General features: G+C 45.7%; 1 protein-coding gene across 1 annotated transcript in view; it reads right to left on the reverse strand.

Annotated features, from left to right (window-relative positions):
* Positions 1–15,896, reverse strand: part of LOC141140426 (protein unc-93 homolog A-like) — an 827,018-nt gene that overhangs the window by 762,959 nt on the left and 48,163 nt on the right. Inside the window, exon 2 of the mRNA XM_073627591.1 lies at positions 6,287–6,468. Within this exon, the coding sequence (XP_073483692.1) occupies positions 6,287–6,468 (182 nt within the window). The remainder of the gene's footprint in view (positions 1–6,286; positions 6,469–15,896) is intronic.

The raw sequence follows: 15,896 nt of genomic DNA on the forward strand, positions 1-15,896 counted from the left end.
AGGTGCTTGTGTGCTTATTCTGATCCTATTAATAGCACAGGCAGGCCCTTGAAGTATTTACAGTTAGTGTACTGTGTAACCCTGCACAGTTGCACCTACAGTATAGCTACCTGAAGACAAGTGCAGGTGTTCTCATACTAATAATACTACAGGCAGGCAGTTGATTCTGCTAGCTGCAGTATAACCGGTATATATATACATCCCAGTTTTGTGCAGCTACATCTCACTGCAGACCAATAGTATGTCTGGAAGGCCAACAAGGAGAGGCAGACTGTCACAAGCCAATAAAAGAGGGCAAGCAGTCTCTGTGTCTAGAGGCAACAGTGCTGGTCGTGGACATGGTGCATCCTCATCAGCACGTGGCCATGGGACATGCTTGGCCTTTTTTTCGGCAGCTGGCCATGTTGAGCCGCACATGCGGAAGACTTGGTCGAGTGGATGACCAAGCCGTCCTCATCCTCTCTCACCCAGGCTCAGGGTACTTTGTCTAGCAAAGCAGCTGCCAACGCGGCCTCTTCCCTCGGCTCAATGGCATCAGCCACTCCTTCCCTATCCCCACCATGTCCTCCTGAGGAGTCCCCCGAACTCTTTGACCACAGTGTTGGGTACATGCTCCAGGAAGATGCCCAGCATTTTGAAGGCTCCGATGATGGTACTCAACTAGAGGAAGGCAGTAACATGAGCACAGACAGAGGGGGTGCCCAAGAAGGACAGCAATCTGGCAGTCATGTTCCCCCTGCTGCAGCACACTGCCAGGTTTTCTCCAGTGATGAGGAGGGAGGGGATGATGAGGTCACTGACTCCACGTGGGTGCCTGATAGGAGAAGAGGAGGAGGAGGAGGCACATCACCAATGAGGCAGGATGCCCTCCAGGGGCCAGCTTAAGGGCAGCACACTGACTGCATCACACCGCAGAGCTCTGCATGTGCAGGGCGCTGCTGTCTCTGTGCGTTATTCCAAAAGTTCTTTGGTGTGGGCCTTTTTTGAGACAAGAGAATCAAATTGCACCGCTGCTATTTGCAACATATGTCTTAAGCGTATCTCGCGTGCCAAAACATCTCACGCTTGGGCACCACTTGCTTGACCAGACATATGTTGATCTGCCATGCAGTTCGTTGGCAAGCGTATCTAAAAGACCCACACCAAAGAACAAAGAGGACCTCTTCTTGCTCCTCATCAGCTGAGATCTCCAACCCCACTATACCTTCAGTCCTCTCTGAGACCTGCACTGAAAGGAATGAAGGTGTAGGCAATCTGCTATTGGTACACTGACGTCAGATTGTACCAGGCAAATTTCCCTGCCTCAGCTGCTGCACCGCAGAAAGAAGTTCGCTCCCAGCCATCCACATGCCCAGTAGTTGAAAGCTAGCTTGGCAAAATTGCTAGCACGTCAACTGCTACCTTTTCAGTTGGTAGACTCTGCCCCCTTCCGTGAGTTTGTGGAATGTGCGGTTCCTCAGTGGCAAACGCCACTTTTTTTCATAGAAAGCGATTCTCTACCAGCATGTGGAAGGCAATGTCTTGGCCTTGCTGGACAGGGCGGTCAGCGGTAAGGTGCATATTACTGCTGACTCATGGTCCAGCAGGCATGGACAGGGACGTTTCACGGCACATTGGGTGACTCTGCTGGCAGCTGGGAAGGATGCAGGACAAGGTGCGGTAGTGTTGGAGGTTGTTCCACCACCACACCTCCAAAATGCTACTACTGGTAATTCTGACACACCTCTCTCCTCCACCCCCTCCTCTTCTTCTTCCTCCATGGCCTCTTCCTGTGCTTTTTCCTCGGAACCAGCGGTGCTCTGTAGGCGTTCAAGGGGCTACGCAAGTACGCAGGCCAAAAGATGCCATGCGGTGCTTGAGCTGGTGTGCTTAGGGGACAGGAGCCACACTGGGGCAGAGATTCTGTCAGCTCTGCGTGGGCAGGTTCAGAGGTGGTTGACGCCATGCCAGCTTAAGCCAGGAATGGTGGTTTGCGACAATGGCACCAACCTCCTCTCCGCCCTCTGACAGGGACAACTGACCCATGTGCCCTGTTTGGCTCACGTCCTTAACTTGGTGGTGAAGCGGTTCTTGGGCAGGTACCCGGGCTTACAGGATGTCCTGAGGCAGGCCAGGAAAGTCTGTGCATTTCTGCCGGTCATATAATGCCAGCGCTCGGCTGGCTGACCTCCAAAAGGAATTTAACCTGCCCAAGAACCGCCTAATCTGTGACATGCCCACCAAGTGGAACTCAACGTTGGCCATGCTGCAGCGGCTGCGCACGCAGCAGAGGGCAATCAATGAGTATCTGTGCGACTATGGCACCAGGACAGGGTCAGGGATGCTTGTTTTTTTTTTTACCACGCCAGTGGGCCATGATGAGGGATGCATGCACTGTCCTGTCACCATTTGAGGAGGCCACGAGGATGGTGAGCAGTGACAGTGTATGCATCAGTGACACTGTCCCCCTTGTCCACCTGTTGGAGCACACACTGCGTGGAATAATGGACAGGGCACTTGAGGCAGAACAGAGGCAGGAAGAGGTCCCCTTTATCCAGACAGTGTTCCTGCATGCCCGCCGATCACACAGGAAGAGGACAAGGAGGATTGTGTCAGTATGGAGGTGGAGCCTGGCACTCAGCATCAGCAGCAGTCTTTAAGGGATCATTTACAGTCCCAAGAAACCCATGGACTTGTACGTGGCTGGGAGGAGGTGGCTGCGGATCATGTCATCCTTAGTGACCCAGAGGACTCCGGACCGAATGCCTCAGCAAACCTACGCTGCATGGCCTCCCTGATCCTGCAAAGCCTGCAGAAGGATCCTCGTATTCGTGGTATCAAGAAGAGGGATCGTTACTGACTGGCAACCCTCCTTGATCCACGTTACAAGGGTAAGGTTGCGGACCTTATCTTGCCGTCGTAGAGGGAGCAGAGGATGAAACATCTTCGGGAGGCCTTGCAGAAAGGTCTGTGCAACGCGTTCCTAGAGACTGGGAGGTTACAAACTCCTGTTCCTGGACAACGTGTTGCTGAGACTTCGGTCAAAGAAGGAGCGGTGGAGAAGGTGGATGCCTGACCGATGCGTTCAGACAATTTTTTAGTCCGCAGCCCCAAGGTATGATTGGTTCCAGCAACCATTGCCAGCGTCTGTTTTACTTGGTGCAGGAATACCTAGGGGTAAGATCTGACTTGGACACCTTTCCCACCGAAAATCCTCTGGGTTACTGGGTCTTGAGGATGAATCACTGGCCAGAGTTTGCACAGTATGCGATTGAGCTACTGGCCTGTCCTGCATCCAGTGTTCTTTCGGAATGCACATTCAGTGCTGCTGGAGGCTTTGTAACCGATCACAGGGTGCGCTTGTCCACCGACTCGGTCGATCGACTGACCTTCACAAAAATGAATCTGTCTTGGATCACCACCAGATACCAAGCACCTGATGCTGATGTAACCGAATAATTTTTTTTGAAATGTCAGATTCCTTCAAGACTCCCTATGCTGATGCTGAGTGACTATCCTGTTATTCTGAGTGACTATCCTATTCCTCCTCAATGATCATGCTGATAGCTTGTAAGAATATTTTTGGTTCTGGGTGTCACCACCAGTGGCTAAGGCCCAATTTTTCTGCCCCTGTTTACAGGGGCGTGTAATTACAATTTATAATGCAATACTTTGCAGCAGGGCTCATTCCTGCGCTCCAACTAGAGTATCTGTGAGGGGTTTCAGTGTTGTGGCACCAGCACCAGTGCCTAAGGCCCAATTTTTCAGCCCCTGTTTAACAGGGGCGTGTAATTACAATTTTTGATGCAATACTTTGCAGCAGGGTTCGTTCCTGCCCTCCAACTAGAGTATCTGTGAGGGGTTGCAGTGTTGTGGCACCAGCACCAGTGCCTAAGGCCCAATTTTTCAGCCCCTGTTTAACAGGGGCATGTAATTACAATTTTTGATGCAATACTTTGCAGCAGGGTTTGTTCCTGCGCTCCAACTAGAGTATCTGTGAGGAGTTGCAGTGTTGTGGCACCAGCACCATGTTGCCAGCACACAGCACAGACACATCCCCATCCTGGGCTGTTCTCACCCCGTGCTCCTCTCCATTCAGGAAATGGCTCACAGCTTCTCCCCAGCCAATGATAACAGAGGGGTGTGGACTGTGGAAGGCAAAGTGGAAGCCCTGTATTGAAGCGTGGCTGTGGAGCCTTAGGGCAGGTCGGAGCTGGACTTTGTGGAGGATATGATATTATGACATGGAGGCTGCAGGGCCCCCCTGGAGCTAGGGGCGGGGATGAGATTCTGACCCCTGCAACCCCTTATGCTACGCCCATGCCTTATTAAAGACTTTCCTTGTCCATGTCACAAATGCAAGATAGGATGGATGTGATTGAAGCCCATGCGGCCAGGGCTCAGGTGCCAGCTACACCCCCAGCTTCTGTTTCTCCCAGCGCTCCCGCAGGTTTCTTTGCCTGTGGCAGCTCCTTCCCCCACTAGCGGCATTACCATCAGTATCCCTGGCTCATTTCATACCTGTCAACATTAAGAAAGGTATTCTGGAAGGGAAAGATGTGAACCTGGCTTCTCTTCTAATAGCATCTCAGGATGTTACGAAGAACAAGTCTTATGCTTGTGGGGAGGTCTCGGTGGTCCTCAAAACGAAAGACCCCAGGCTCAACCGCAAACTCAGCATGGCAGAATTTGTGCTGGCATTTTTAGGGACATTATCTGTGCTGTCAGTCCTGAAAGGAGGGTTGAGTTTGACCAGTATTTACATAAAGTGGTGGACTTTGCGCACAAATACGGCAGGTGCATTTTTTATGATTACCATCAGTCTTTTTCTGCGAAGGTGGCAGCAACTTGGGCGCAGTTCCGGGTAGTAATGTGCTGGAGTAACATTGATATGGAACTTTTGTGCAGGCATTTTGCTAACCAAAAATCCCCTGTGTGTGTGAATTGTCAGTCTTCAGCACACACCTCAGCATGGTGTCCCATGTTTGAGCCTTCCAGTCACTAAGGGACCAGCAAGCAGGCGGCCGGTGGGTCCTCTACAGGGCTTTCTGGGCAGGTTGACAAATTAGGTAGGCCCATTACCTGGGTAAGGCGCAAGTATGCAACAATTTCAATAATTCCGGTTGCAACTACAACCAATGCAGGCTCCTGCATGTCTGCTCCAATTGTTTCAGAGCTCACCCCAAGTCCTCCTGTCTTGTCAAGCCCTTTAGTTCATGTCTAACCAAGTCAATGTATCTTTGCTGGGGGCTTGTTTAGAAAGTCGCCCATCCCCAGCCTGCAGACAATTCTTGCTGGATTGATTTTCAGTAGAATTTCATACAGGCCTAATTAGGCTGCCAACTGAGTCGTTTGAATGCAGGAATTCATCGTCAGCAGACAGCCACGCTTCTATTGTGGATGAATTACTGGAGGCAGAAGTGTCCAAGGGTTTTGCGACTGGACCGCTTATTTCACCACCATTCGCCATGTGAAGGGTCAACCCCATTGGGGTGGTTTTTGTCAAGTTTTCCAATAAATATCGATTTATGACTTGTCTGTGCCTCATTCATCTCACATCCCTTGTCTCAATTCCCTGATCCCCTCGGTGGAGTTTTCATTGAAGTATTCATCTGTGGATTTGGCTATCCAGAGCATCATACAATTGGGTAGGGGAATTTGGTTATCCAAGGCGGATATTGCAGATGCATTTAAGCTACTTCCAATCAGGCCTGCCCTTTGGCAATGGCACGGCATCAGATGGCGAGATCATTACTATTTCACCACCAAGTTAACATTCAGGTCAAAGAGTTTAACATCTTTGCCCAAGCAATACATTGGATGTATATGTATATGAAAGTATATGGGGCGCTGGAATGCCTCCTGTTACAGCAGATACATACCAGAACCCCATACTGAAGTTATCCGGGCATTCGCTTCTTTACTAGACTGATCATTGTTACCCGACCTTTATTAAAGCTTTCATTTCATACCTACTCATGCGTCTTTTGCCCTCTTTTCAGGTGTACTGGCCAGCCAGGCCAAAGCACATCTCAGGTGTTGGTAAGTTAGGGGTTATCGTTTCTCTTTGTAAGACTCTGACTACAAATGTACATTAAATCACTTAAACAGTTTTTTTTTATTTGTCCTTTTACTTGCCTCTTTTAAAAAAGAAAAATGTATGAACTATTAACTGTTCATAAGAATTCTACTGTGCATCATATTTTCAGTTAGTGAACCTTATTAAATTAAAAAAAAAAAATAGGTGCGTTACTTCTACAGTTAATAAAAATAAATTGCAGATATATTAGTATACCAGCATACATACCAACTTGGATAGAAGTTACAAAGGCTGTAGGAAATGAAACAAAACATAGAAGCCACGATGGTCCACTTGCAACCGATTTTCTTAATGAGCAAAGGAGGCAGCAATAATGAAGAGAGACTAAGGGACACATACATCACACTAAGTGATGCAACACCAAGTCCATCAATCCTGTTGAGGCTGCTCTGTATAAAAAAAAAAAAAAGAAAAATAATAATATATTATAATATTAATACAATTTTTGATGTTATCACACATAAATATTTTATAGCTGGTTTAAGAAACAGTATGTATTTTATCAATTAATCAGTAGTTAATATTCTTATAATGTTTGTAACTCCTAAAAAGATGGCAGCTTCTGTACACAGTGTGAGGAATTAGCTTAGCAGCAGGTTGTGCATGACACCCTGAATGAGTTCATAGCACAGTTTAAAAGGCACAGCAGACTTGCAGGATCTTGGTAAAACACAAGTGTGGTTTATTTATAAAGTCTATGTCCGCAAAGCACTGGCATCAAAACAGCAAAATAAAACAAAGACAGAAAATAAATCCTTGCCACACTGGGTGGCTAACTGCAAACATTGGATCCTAACTACCTCTCCAGGAGCAACCTACTGCTGCTCAGGCACCAGAATAAATCATAGTCCTCATGCCCCATACACACTTTCGGAAATGCCGCCAGCAAAACTCTGATGAGAGCTTTTGGTCGGAAAATGCGACTGTGTGTATGCTCCATCGGACATTTGCTGGCGGAATTCCAGCCAGCAAAAGATTGAGAGCATGTTCTCTATTTTTCGGTCGGAAAAAGTTCCTATCCGAAAATGCGATCGTCTGTATGCAATTCAGACACGCAAAAAATCAAGCATGCTCAGAATCAAGTACGAGACAGAAGCGCTCGATCTGGTAAAACTAGCGTTCGTAATGGAGATAGCACATTCGTCACGCTGTAAATTTTTGGATCTTTTAATGCAGCGCATTTTTTTGTTCTTTATAATGCTAGAAGAATGAATTTGTTTTGCTGCTGATATTTACACAGAGTTCTGACAAACTTATTTCTTTATTATTTCTCGTGATCTTCTGAATGATCATTTTTGTTTTTAAAGCCAGATCTCCATAATAATATTTAGAATTATTTTTTATAGTCATCTCTCTTTTTTTTTTTTAATCAAGATCTCCTGTTTTTTTGATTATTTTAAAATTATTTTCTAGTGATCTCCATAATTTTTTTTTGTGTGTGTCAAGTTTCCATAGCAACATTATTATCTTGTATTTTTGTACCTGCCTACTCACAAACAAACTGTCCTTTTTGAAGAAAAACTTATAGGCAAGTATTTTCATATAAAAAAATCTCCATTTATTGTGGCTCATAACAAAATAAAGAGGAAGGCAACGCTGGAGAAACTGCTTGAATTTGCGAAGCCTTTGTACCCCAGGGCACACATCAACTCTTTGTAACTAAAAATTGGTAGCCTGAGAAGTCCATATAATAGGGAGCACAATCTGGTCCAGGACTCCCAGAGATCAGGAACAGCAGCAGATGACATATATGTCACCAGGCTGTGGTACCACAATAGCCTGCGTCTTCTGTCAGACCAGACTGAACCCAGGCCATCACTTTCATGTCTTCCTTGCAGCCTTCCCTCCACGCTTCCCTGCAGCCTTCCTTGGAGGCTGTGGCTCTAGAGGTGGACTTGTGGCAGTAGGAGGAGGAGTATGGGCGAGCGCACATAAGTGCATGTTCTCACTAATCTGGCCCCTCAACCCCTTCTGAAGGGCCTGAAAAATAATATTCTCACACATGAGGCGTTGGCCCTCCTCTATTTGCTGCAATTTTGCAGCTACATAACAGCCATAGGCCTCTCAGCATTGGAGGGTATTTTCAGAGCCGCATTAGCGTCCTTAATGAGGCCCAGTGCTGCCTCCTCCACGTTACTCCCCTTCCTGGCCCTTTTTGTTGTAAGGCGGAGGGGAAGCACCTGGGATTGGGTGAGGCTACTGGGCCTGGCCACCTCCTGGCTGATACTTACCCCTGCCTCCTCCTGGCTGACACATTCCAGAGCCTCGTCCTGGCTGAGGTCTTCCTTTGTATGAAAAAGGGACATAGTTTTAGTTTTTGGTTCATCAATCACACACAATTTTCAGCTCATGACTGCAAATTGAATGTTAATAAAAAGAAAAGACTATCATTCTGAGAGCAGCATTTTTCATTCTTGTCCCAATCATTTATGGCCCCTACTGTCTATTGATATGTCAAACACTTTTTGTTCAATCATTCATTTGTTATCAATAATAACATCTAGTTAACAACAATAATTTTTGGACAATAAATATGTTCAAAAATACTATACCTGGCTCCAGCTGGGCTCCTCAACTTCTTCCAGGATGGAAGGCCCAGGTTGGTTCTCGGAAACCTCAGCTGGGGTTGAGGGAAGGGTTGAGGGAAGGGTGGATGGAAGTGTAGAAAGTGATTCCCTGGCTTCAATCTGGTCTACCAGAAACCGCATCCTGTTGTAGTACCACAGACTGGGTACATACACATCCTTTGCTGCTGCTTCTGATTTCATGGAAGCCTGGACCTTATTAAGCTCCTTCCTATACGTGCTTCTCAAGCTACCAATTTTCTTATCCACAAACTTGATGTCTGCGTCGGGGACCTGCGTCTTCACAAATTGCAGCAGTTTCTCCAGCGATGCCTTCCTAGCTGGTTTATTTCGATATAAGGGGTTTTTAACCTCCCACAAATTTCCCATATTCCTGTATCTGTCTATGAACTGGCCCATGAATTCCGGGTCTTTGAATTGTTTCATATTTGCTGCAAGACAAAACACAAGACAAAAACACTAATATCAGGCTAAACTCTCCTAATCTTATCCCAATATAGGCCTCAATCTCGAATCAGTATAGGCCACTGATGTCCCAAGTTAAAATGTTACCTTCGTTCTCACGATCGGCACTTCCTCCACTCACAGATCTACGTACAACACACGCGTGTTAGCTTTATATACACTGCGCATGCGTGAAACTCCGCCCGCGTCGCCGTTCTTTCTAGAATATTCTCCGCTCCTTCTCTTTCGGCACAGTGGGAGAGGAACATGGCGGTGACACAGCAGGTGCGTAATAGCAGTAACGAGGAGGAGGAAAGCCTGGAGCAAGAAACGTTCCGATCCAGGAGGAGATTTAAGGCCTCAAATATGGCCTTTGTAGAAATGGTGGAGATGGTGGACATCTTGAAGAGGGCCGACTATGACGGGAAGTATGGACCTTACCTAAACCCAAATGTGAGAAAGGCCAAGATCATGTCTAAAGTTGCAAAAAGTCTTCACAGGAATTTTGGGGTATGACGATCCAAGGAGCAATTGAGGAAACGCTGGTCGGAACTGAAATTGAGGGAGCAGGATCAGTACGGAAGGTTCTAGAAAGTGCTTCTAAAAAGTAAGTGCTTGTCGTGTGTTCGTATTATTATTATTACTTGCATGCTGCTCCATGTGCTTTTCTTTACTGTTGTACAGTTTAAAATGGCTACTTTCATGTTCATGGGCACAGTAATCTGCCGTAGGAAACATTGTTCGTTTGCCATCTAAATACGATGTTTTGGGCAGATACAGGGTTAACTACATTTGGTCATGCTAATTTGTATTAAAAGAAGTTTTGTACATTGTTGTCTAGATGTGTTTGCAACTAGAAAGAATTGTAAAATTGATTCAGTGTAATGTAAGGAGAGGACACTCAGCAGCTGTTTACACATCTGGACTCAGGAGCACTAGTGTGGAACACAAGAACAAACTTTTTAGGGTGTCCCACACAGGTACTCCAGTGGATACTTGGGTGAAACTTATTCCAGCTTTGGTAAGGGAAAAAATCATGTCTTCAGCTTGGAACTCTGCCAAAACAGACAATCGTACCCAAATTCCAAGCAATGTATCATATTCCTATTTTTGCCCTCAAATATCGGTATGCTAAGTATACCTTTTGTTTCATTCTCATAGGGGAGAAAAGACTGTGGATGTCTGAGGACACCAGTAACCCCCCACCTCCTGAAGAAGGGGAACAGAGGACAGGTAATAGATGTATGCCTGCATATTTATAATACATGGTGTATATTTTTTTCTTTTAGGTGATGTGCATGTTGTGGAAGAACAATCTCCTCATTTCACGAGTGACAGTGCACAAAGGCTAATCCAGGACATAATGGGGGTTATTTAATAAAGGCAAATCCACTCTGCACTGCAACTGCACATGAAAGTGCACTGCAAGCGCACTTGGAAGTAAAGTCGATGTAGATCCGAGGGGGACATGCAAGGAAAACAAAAAACAGCATTTTAGCTTGCACATGATTGGATGATAAAATCAGCAGAGCTTCCCCTCATTTCAGATCTACCCCTCAGATTTAGAGCGACTACACTTCCAAGAGCACTTTCAAGTGCACTTGTAGTGCAAAGTGGATTTGCCTTTTGTAAATAACCCCCAATGTTTTGTAGTCAGGATTTAGACATCATAAAGCAAAAAACAAATGACATAGAACAAAAACTGAAGAACATGATTGATGTACTAGGAAGAATCTAAATAACAACAAAATTACACCATTTACTATTTTTGAGGACCATTTTTTTCTAATTTTGGATGCATTTAAGAAGCCAAATTTTGAAGGTGCACACAGTGTGTCAACATGTGCTATCTGCCATCAGGGGATATCGATGTACGTGTTTTGTGGGTGCAACCCCTTCCCCGTAACTCAAGTAGGTGAGAGGAAGTGGTTGCACCCCCAAAACACGTCCATTGATCCCACATGATGGGAGATAGCACATGTTGACATTAGACATTGGATCGGGAGGTAAATCCCCAGTTTGACTCCCAATTTATGTGCATCTTCAAAATTTGGCTTTTACAGGGGTGACATCACCCCATCTGATGAAGTCAATATCAACACATTTTTGACACTATAAGATCCTAGGAGACAGCTAAAAGAAACACAAGTAGTAAATCAAAATTAAGATTTTATCAGATACATTTTTTTTTTACTATCGAAAATATTTACAAATTTGCTGGCATAAGCAATGGCCCTCCTACCCGTAAAAGAATCTACATATTTTTGACACACTTCACGGGCGCTTTGGGGGGGCAAGCCAGGACGGCCAGCTTCCAGGGCCGTCGTATTTTCTGGAAATCCGGCTTCAGGCCCAACTGAGGCAACATAATTCGGAGCATTTCTCTTTAAAAAGTTGTGAAGTATGCAGCATGCTAGAAACTATGTGGTTCAGTTTGTACTTCGCCATATTTATTGCCGTAAGAAATTGGCAGAACTGGCTGGCCATTATCCAAAACGCATTCTCCACGACTCTTCTGGCTCTGGCCAGCCGGTAATTAAAAACCCTCTTCTCCGGGGTGAGGGTCCTCTCGGGGAATAGCCTAATCAGGTGATCCCCCAGACCAAATGCTTCATCAGCGATAAAAACAAATGGGAGTCCTTTAACGTTCTTTTCCGCAGGTGGCAATCCCAAGCCACCACTCTGGAGACGTCGGTAGAACTCGGTCTGGGCAAAGACTCCACCAGCCGACATCCGGCCATTCTTCCCCACATAGAGAAACTCGTATGTCGCTGACACCACCGCCATCAACACTATTGAAACCCTTATAATTAAAAAAGTATGACCCCGAGTGGGGTGGTGGGACGATGTGGACATGTTTCCCTTCGATTGCCCCTCGGCATTTAGGAAAGTCCAAACGCAGAGCAAATTGGGAAGCTACAATCTGCCATTCCTGTGGCATTGAAGGAAACTGTGTAGTCAAAAAAGAAAAAAAATATTATTACTTTTGCACATAACATTGCAAGCAGATTAGACACACACATTCTTGGCCAACATCAGTATAACATTTATTTTAAGGAGTATTTAAAGACAAAAATATAAGGTCCACTTATCAGATTCCTCACCCCCTCTGATGGCCCATTGGAAACATTATAGGGGAGTGGGAGGGTTATAAATGAGTTTTGGACCCCAAAAAAAGCCTCTGGCACTGAATTTAAGGACAACAATAACATTTGGACACATTTTAGGGGGAGTTTAAGGTAAAGCACTACAATGGAGCTGAAAAAATACATTGTTAAGTGATTAGGCTAGGTGTATATGGGCCCAGGATATCATGCTGGGGAGGTTAGTAAAGGCAAATATGCATGAAGGACAAAAAAGGAGCATTAAAAGCTTACAGCATGCATGGGCACAAAGGGGATATTCACAGCATATTACAATCATGGTAATTAGGGAATGATGAAAGAAATACAAAATATTAGCATACATTAAATACATAGAATGTGATGTTAAAGGAGAAAACTTACCCTAATATAGTCCTTCTCCAGGACGTGTATGATGGCAGAACAGGTCTCTGGAATAATGATCCCCAGAGCCTGGGGGGAAATGCCTGTAGAGAACTTGAGGTCCTGTAGACTTCTCCCCGTTGCCAAGTACTGCAACGTGGCGACTAGCCTCTGCTCCGGAGTGATGGCTTGTTGCATGCAGGTGTCCTGCTTCGTAATATAAGGGGAAAGCAAAGCCAACAGATGGTAAAAAAGGGGGTCCGTCATTCAGAGAAAATTCCCGAAATCATCAGGGTTATTCTCCTGGATCTCACGCAGCAAAGGCATATGAGAGAATTGGTCACGCTGGAGCAACCAATTCTTGGTCCATGAACTCCTTCCCACCCTGTTCATGGACTGGGCTTGGGTCAAAGCAAGAACCCCAACACCAAGCCCCTGCATAGCACGAACTCTATGATGAGTACATACCTGCAACATGGCTTCAAAATGGTCAGCTGGTCAGAACGAACTAACAGAACGCACTGAAGAACAGAAAGGCCTGGAAGAGCGAGCTGAAAATGAGAAACGAGCGGACAAGAACGCACTGAAAAACAGATACGAACTGACTACACGCACTGAAAACCAGATACGAACCCTCAAGCACAAACTGAAGAGCAGTAACAGACTGAAAAGCACGAGTCTGAAAAGCGCGAATCGTCTCTCACCAAACTTCTACTAACACAAGATAAACACGAGATTAGCAGAAGGAGCCCAAAGGGTGGCGCACCGGCTATTGAACTTTCGTTTTCTAGTCCAGTCGTACGTGTTGTACGTCACTGCGTTCTTGACAGTCGGAATTTGGTGTGACCGTGTGTATGCAAGACAAGCTTGAGCTGAATTCCGTCCGAAAAACCATCCAAGATTTTTCAAACGGAAATTTTGCTCATGTGTACGTGGCATGAGTAACACAAACTTACTATCACCATACAAGCAAGTTGCTGCATCCCAGCTTGTCCTGCGCAGAGCTCTGGTTCCAGGATGGAGCATGCTCCTTAAGCAGCCTGGGCATTTTATAGAGCCCAGAGTTCTCAGATCTGCTTCAGCTGAGCCCATTAACCCCTCAGTGAGCCAAGCAAGCTCACTACACAGCAAAAAAAAAAAAACTGTCTGTATATTGCTTGAATCTGGGACAAATATATCTCCCATCCTGGATACAAGTAGTTTTTCCTGGTTTCCTGTCACATCTTACATGATAGATAACAAGTTACTCAGAATCATGTTTTTGCTTTTGGACTGAATTTTAGGAGCCCAAATTACAAGAACTTTTAAGTGTACTGAATAACGGAAAACTGTATCATACTTACCGTAATTTTCCTTTCCTGGTGCCTATTCATGGCAGCATAGATGTGATAGAGCTCTGCCTCTACTCCTCCTTCAGGACTAGTGAATAGCATAAATTAAATGGCATAGCCCCTCCCCCAACATTCTTCATAATATAGAATACCGAGGGTGGGAGTTTATGCTGCCATGGATAGGCACCAGGAAAGGAAAATTACGGTAAGTATGATACAATTTTCCGTTTTCCTGATGCCTCCATGGCAGCATAGATGTGATAAATAACTAGCTCATATGAGTGGATTTTAATGCTTTAACGAAAAAAAATGTAATTAGACACAGACATAGCGGCATGAAGCGCCTTTCTCCCGAACTCTACTGTTGTAAGAGCCCCAGAATCAATAGGGTAATGTTTAAGGAATGTGTGCTGAGAAGACCACGTGGCGCCCCTGCATACTGTTTCAAGAGAAACATTTGCCTTCGCTGCCCAAGATGCTGATACCGCTCTCATTGAATAAGCTATCACCTGAGCCAGAGGATCCAAGTTCTTCACCCTGTAAGCTTTCTGTATTAATTTGACAACCCAAGAGGCCAAGGTTCTGGGGGAAGCCTCCCTTCCACCATTCTTGCCCCACGGGGTGATGAGAAGTCTGTCGGAGTTCCTAAAATTTGCTGTGCTTCCAAGTAGGCCCTGAGAACTTTGGATATATCTAACTCATGACATGAGCTTGATTCTGGGACAGAAAAGACTGGTAATGGCTCAGATAGATTGGCCGTTGAGGTGACTTTTGGTGTGAACCCTCGAAGAGGGTGAAGTTGTACCCTGTCTGGAAGAAAGGAAATGTGTTCATCTCCCACTCTCAGGGAGTGAAGCTCTGAAATCCTCCTGCTGGATGTGATGGCCAGGAAAAAGGTTGTTTTTAAGGTTAGGTTCCAAATTGAGATTTTATCTACCGGTGCAAATGGGTGGGCAGATAATACTTTTAGTATTAGAAAATCCCATTTTGGAAAGGAACGCCTGGTTGGAGGGTGCATCTTCAGTACACCCTTGAGAAATGTGACCACTAGAGGATCTTCTGCCCACCTTATGTTGGTTGCTGCAGAGATTGCCGATACTTGAACCTTAGGGGAACTCTGACTGAGACCCAAATCGAAACCTGTTTGAAGGAGACTCAAAATATCAACATTGATAGGAGAGACTGGATCAAAACCCTTTTCTGTGGCGTAAGATAGGAACTTGTCCCAAATCTTAGCATATATTGCATTGGTTGCTGGTTTCCTGGCTTTCAGCAAGGTGGATATGACTTCCTGGGAACATCTTAACAGCTCAAACTTCCTCCTTTGAACCTCCATACTCGAAGATCCAGTTTTTGTGGATCTGGATGGATTAGCCAGCCCTGGGTCAACAGCTGCAGGAAGGGGGGAATCTTGATAGGAGGATTCACACTGAGGTGCAAGGCCAGGGGGAACCAAGGTCTCTTCGGCCAATAAGGTAATACTGCCAGTAATTGAACTGGTTCTCTTAGGAGTCTGAGGAGAAACTTCGAGATGAGTGGACGAGAAGGAAAGGCATAAGCCATCTTGAAGTTCCAAGGACACATTAATGCATCTACCCCCTCCGCTTGTGGGTGTGGAAGGCAAGAAAAGAATGGCCTGAGCTTGGAATTCTCCTGGGAAGCAAAGAGGTCCACCTGTGGGGTCTGCCATAGATGGGAAATCTGAACAAACACATGGGGGTGAAGTGACCACTCGTTGTTGTCCCCAAATCTCCTCGATAAGACGTCTGCCTCTGTGTTCATCTTGCTTGGGAGATATATCACTCTGAGGTCCACCAGGTTCCTCTCGGCCCAACCCATTATAGGTTCCACTTCCCTCAGAAGCATCCTGCTGTGGGTGCTCCCTTGTTTCTGAAGATACGAAATTGTAGCTTTGTTGTCCAGGCGCAGAAGTGCCCTCTGTCCCTTGATTTGGGGTGTGAACAATAGTAAA

This window comes from Aquarana catesbeiana, linkage group LG04 (genome assembly GCF_042186555.1).
Source record: "Aquarana catesbeiana isolate 2022-GZ linkage group LG04, ASM4218655v1, whole genome shotgun sequence".
Taxonomy (NCBI): domain Eukaryota; kingdom Metazoa; phylum Chordata; class Amphibia; order Anura; family Ranidae; genus Aquarana; species Aquarana catesbeiana.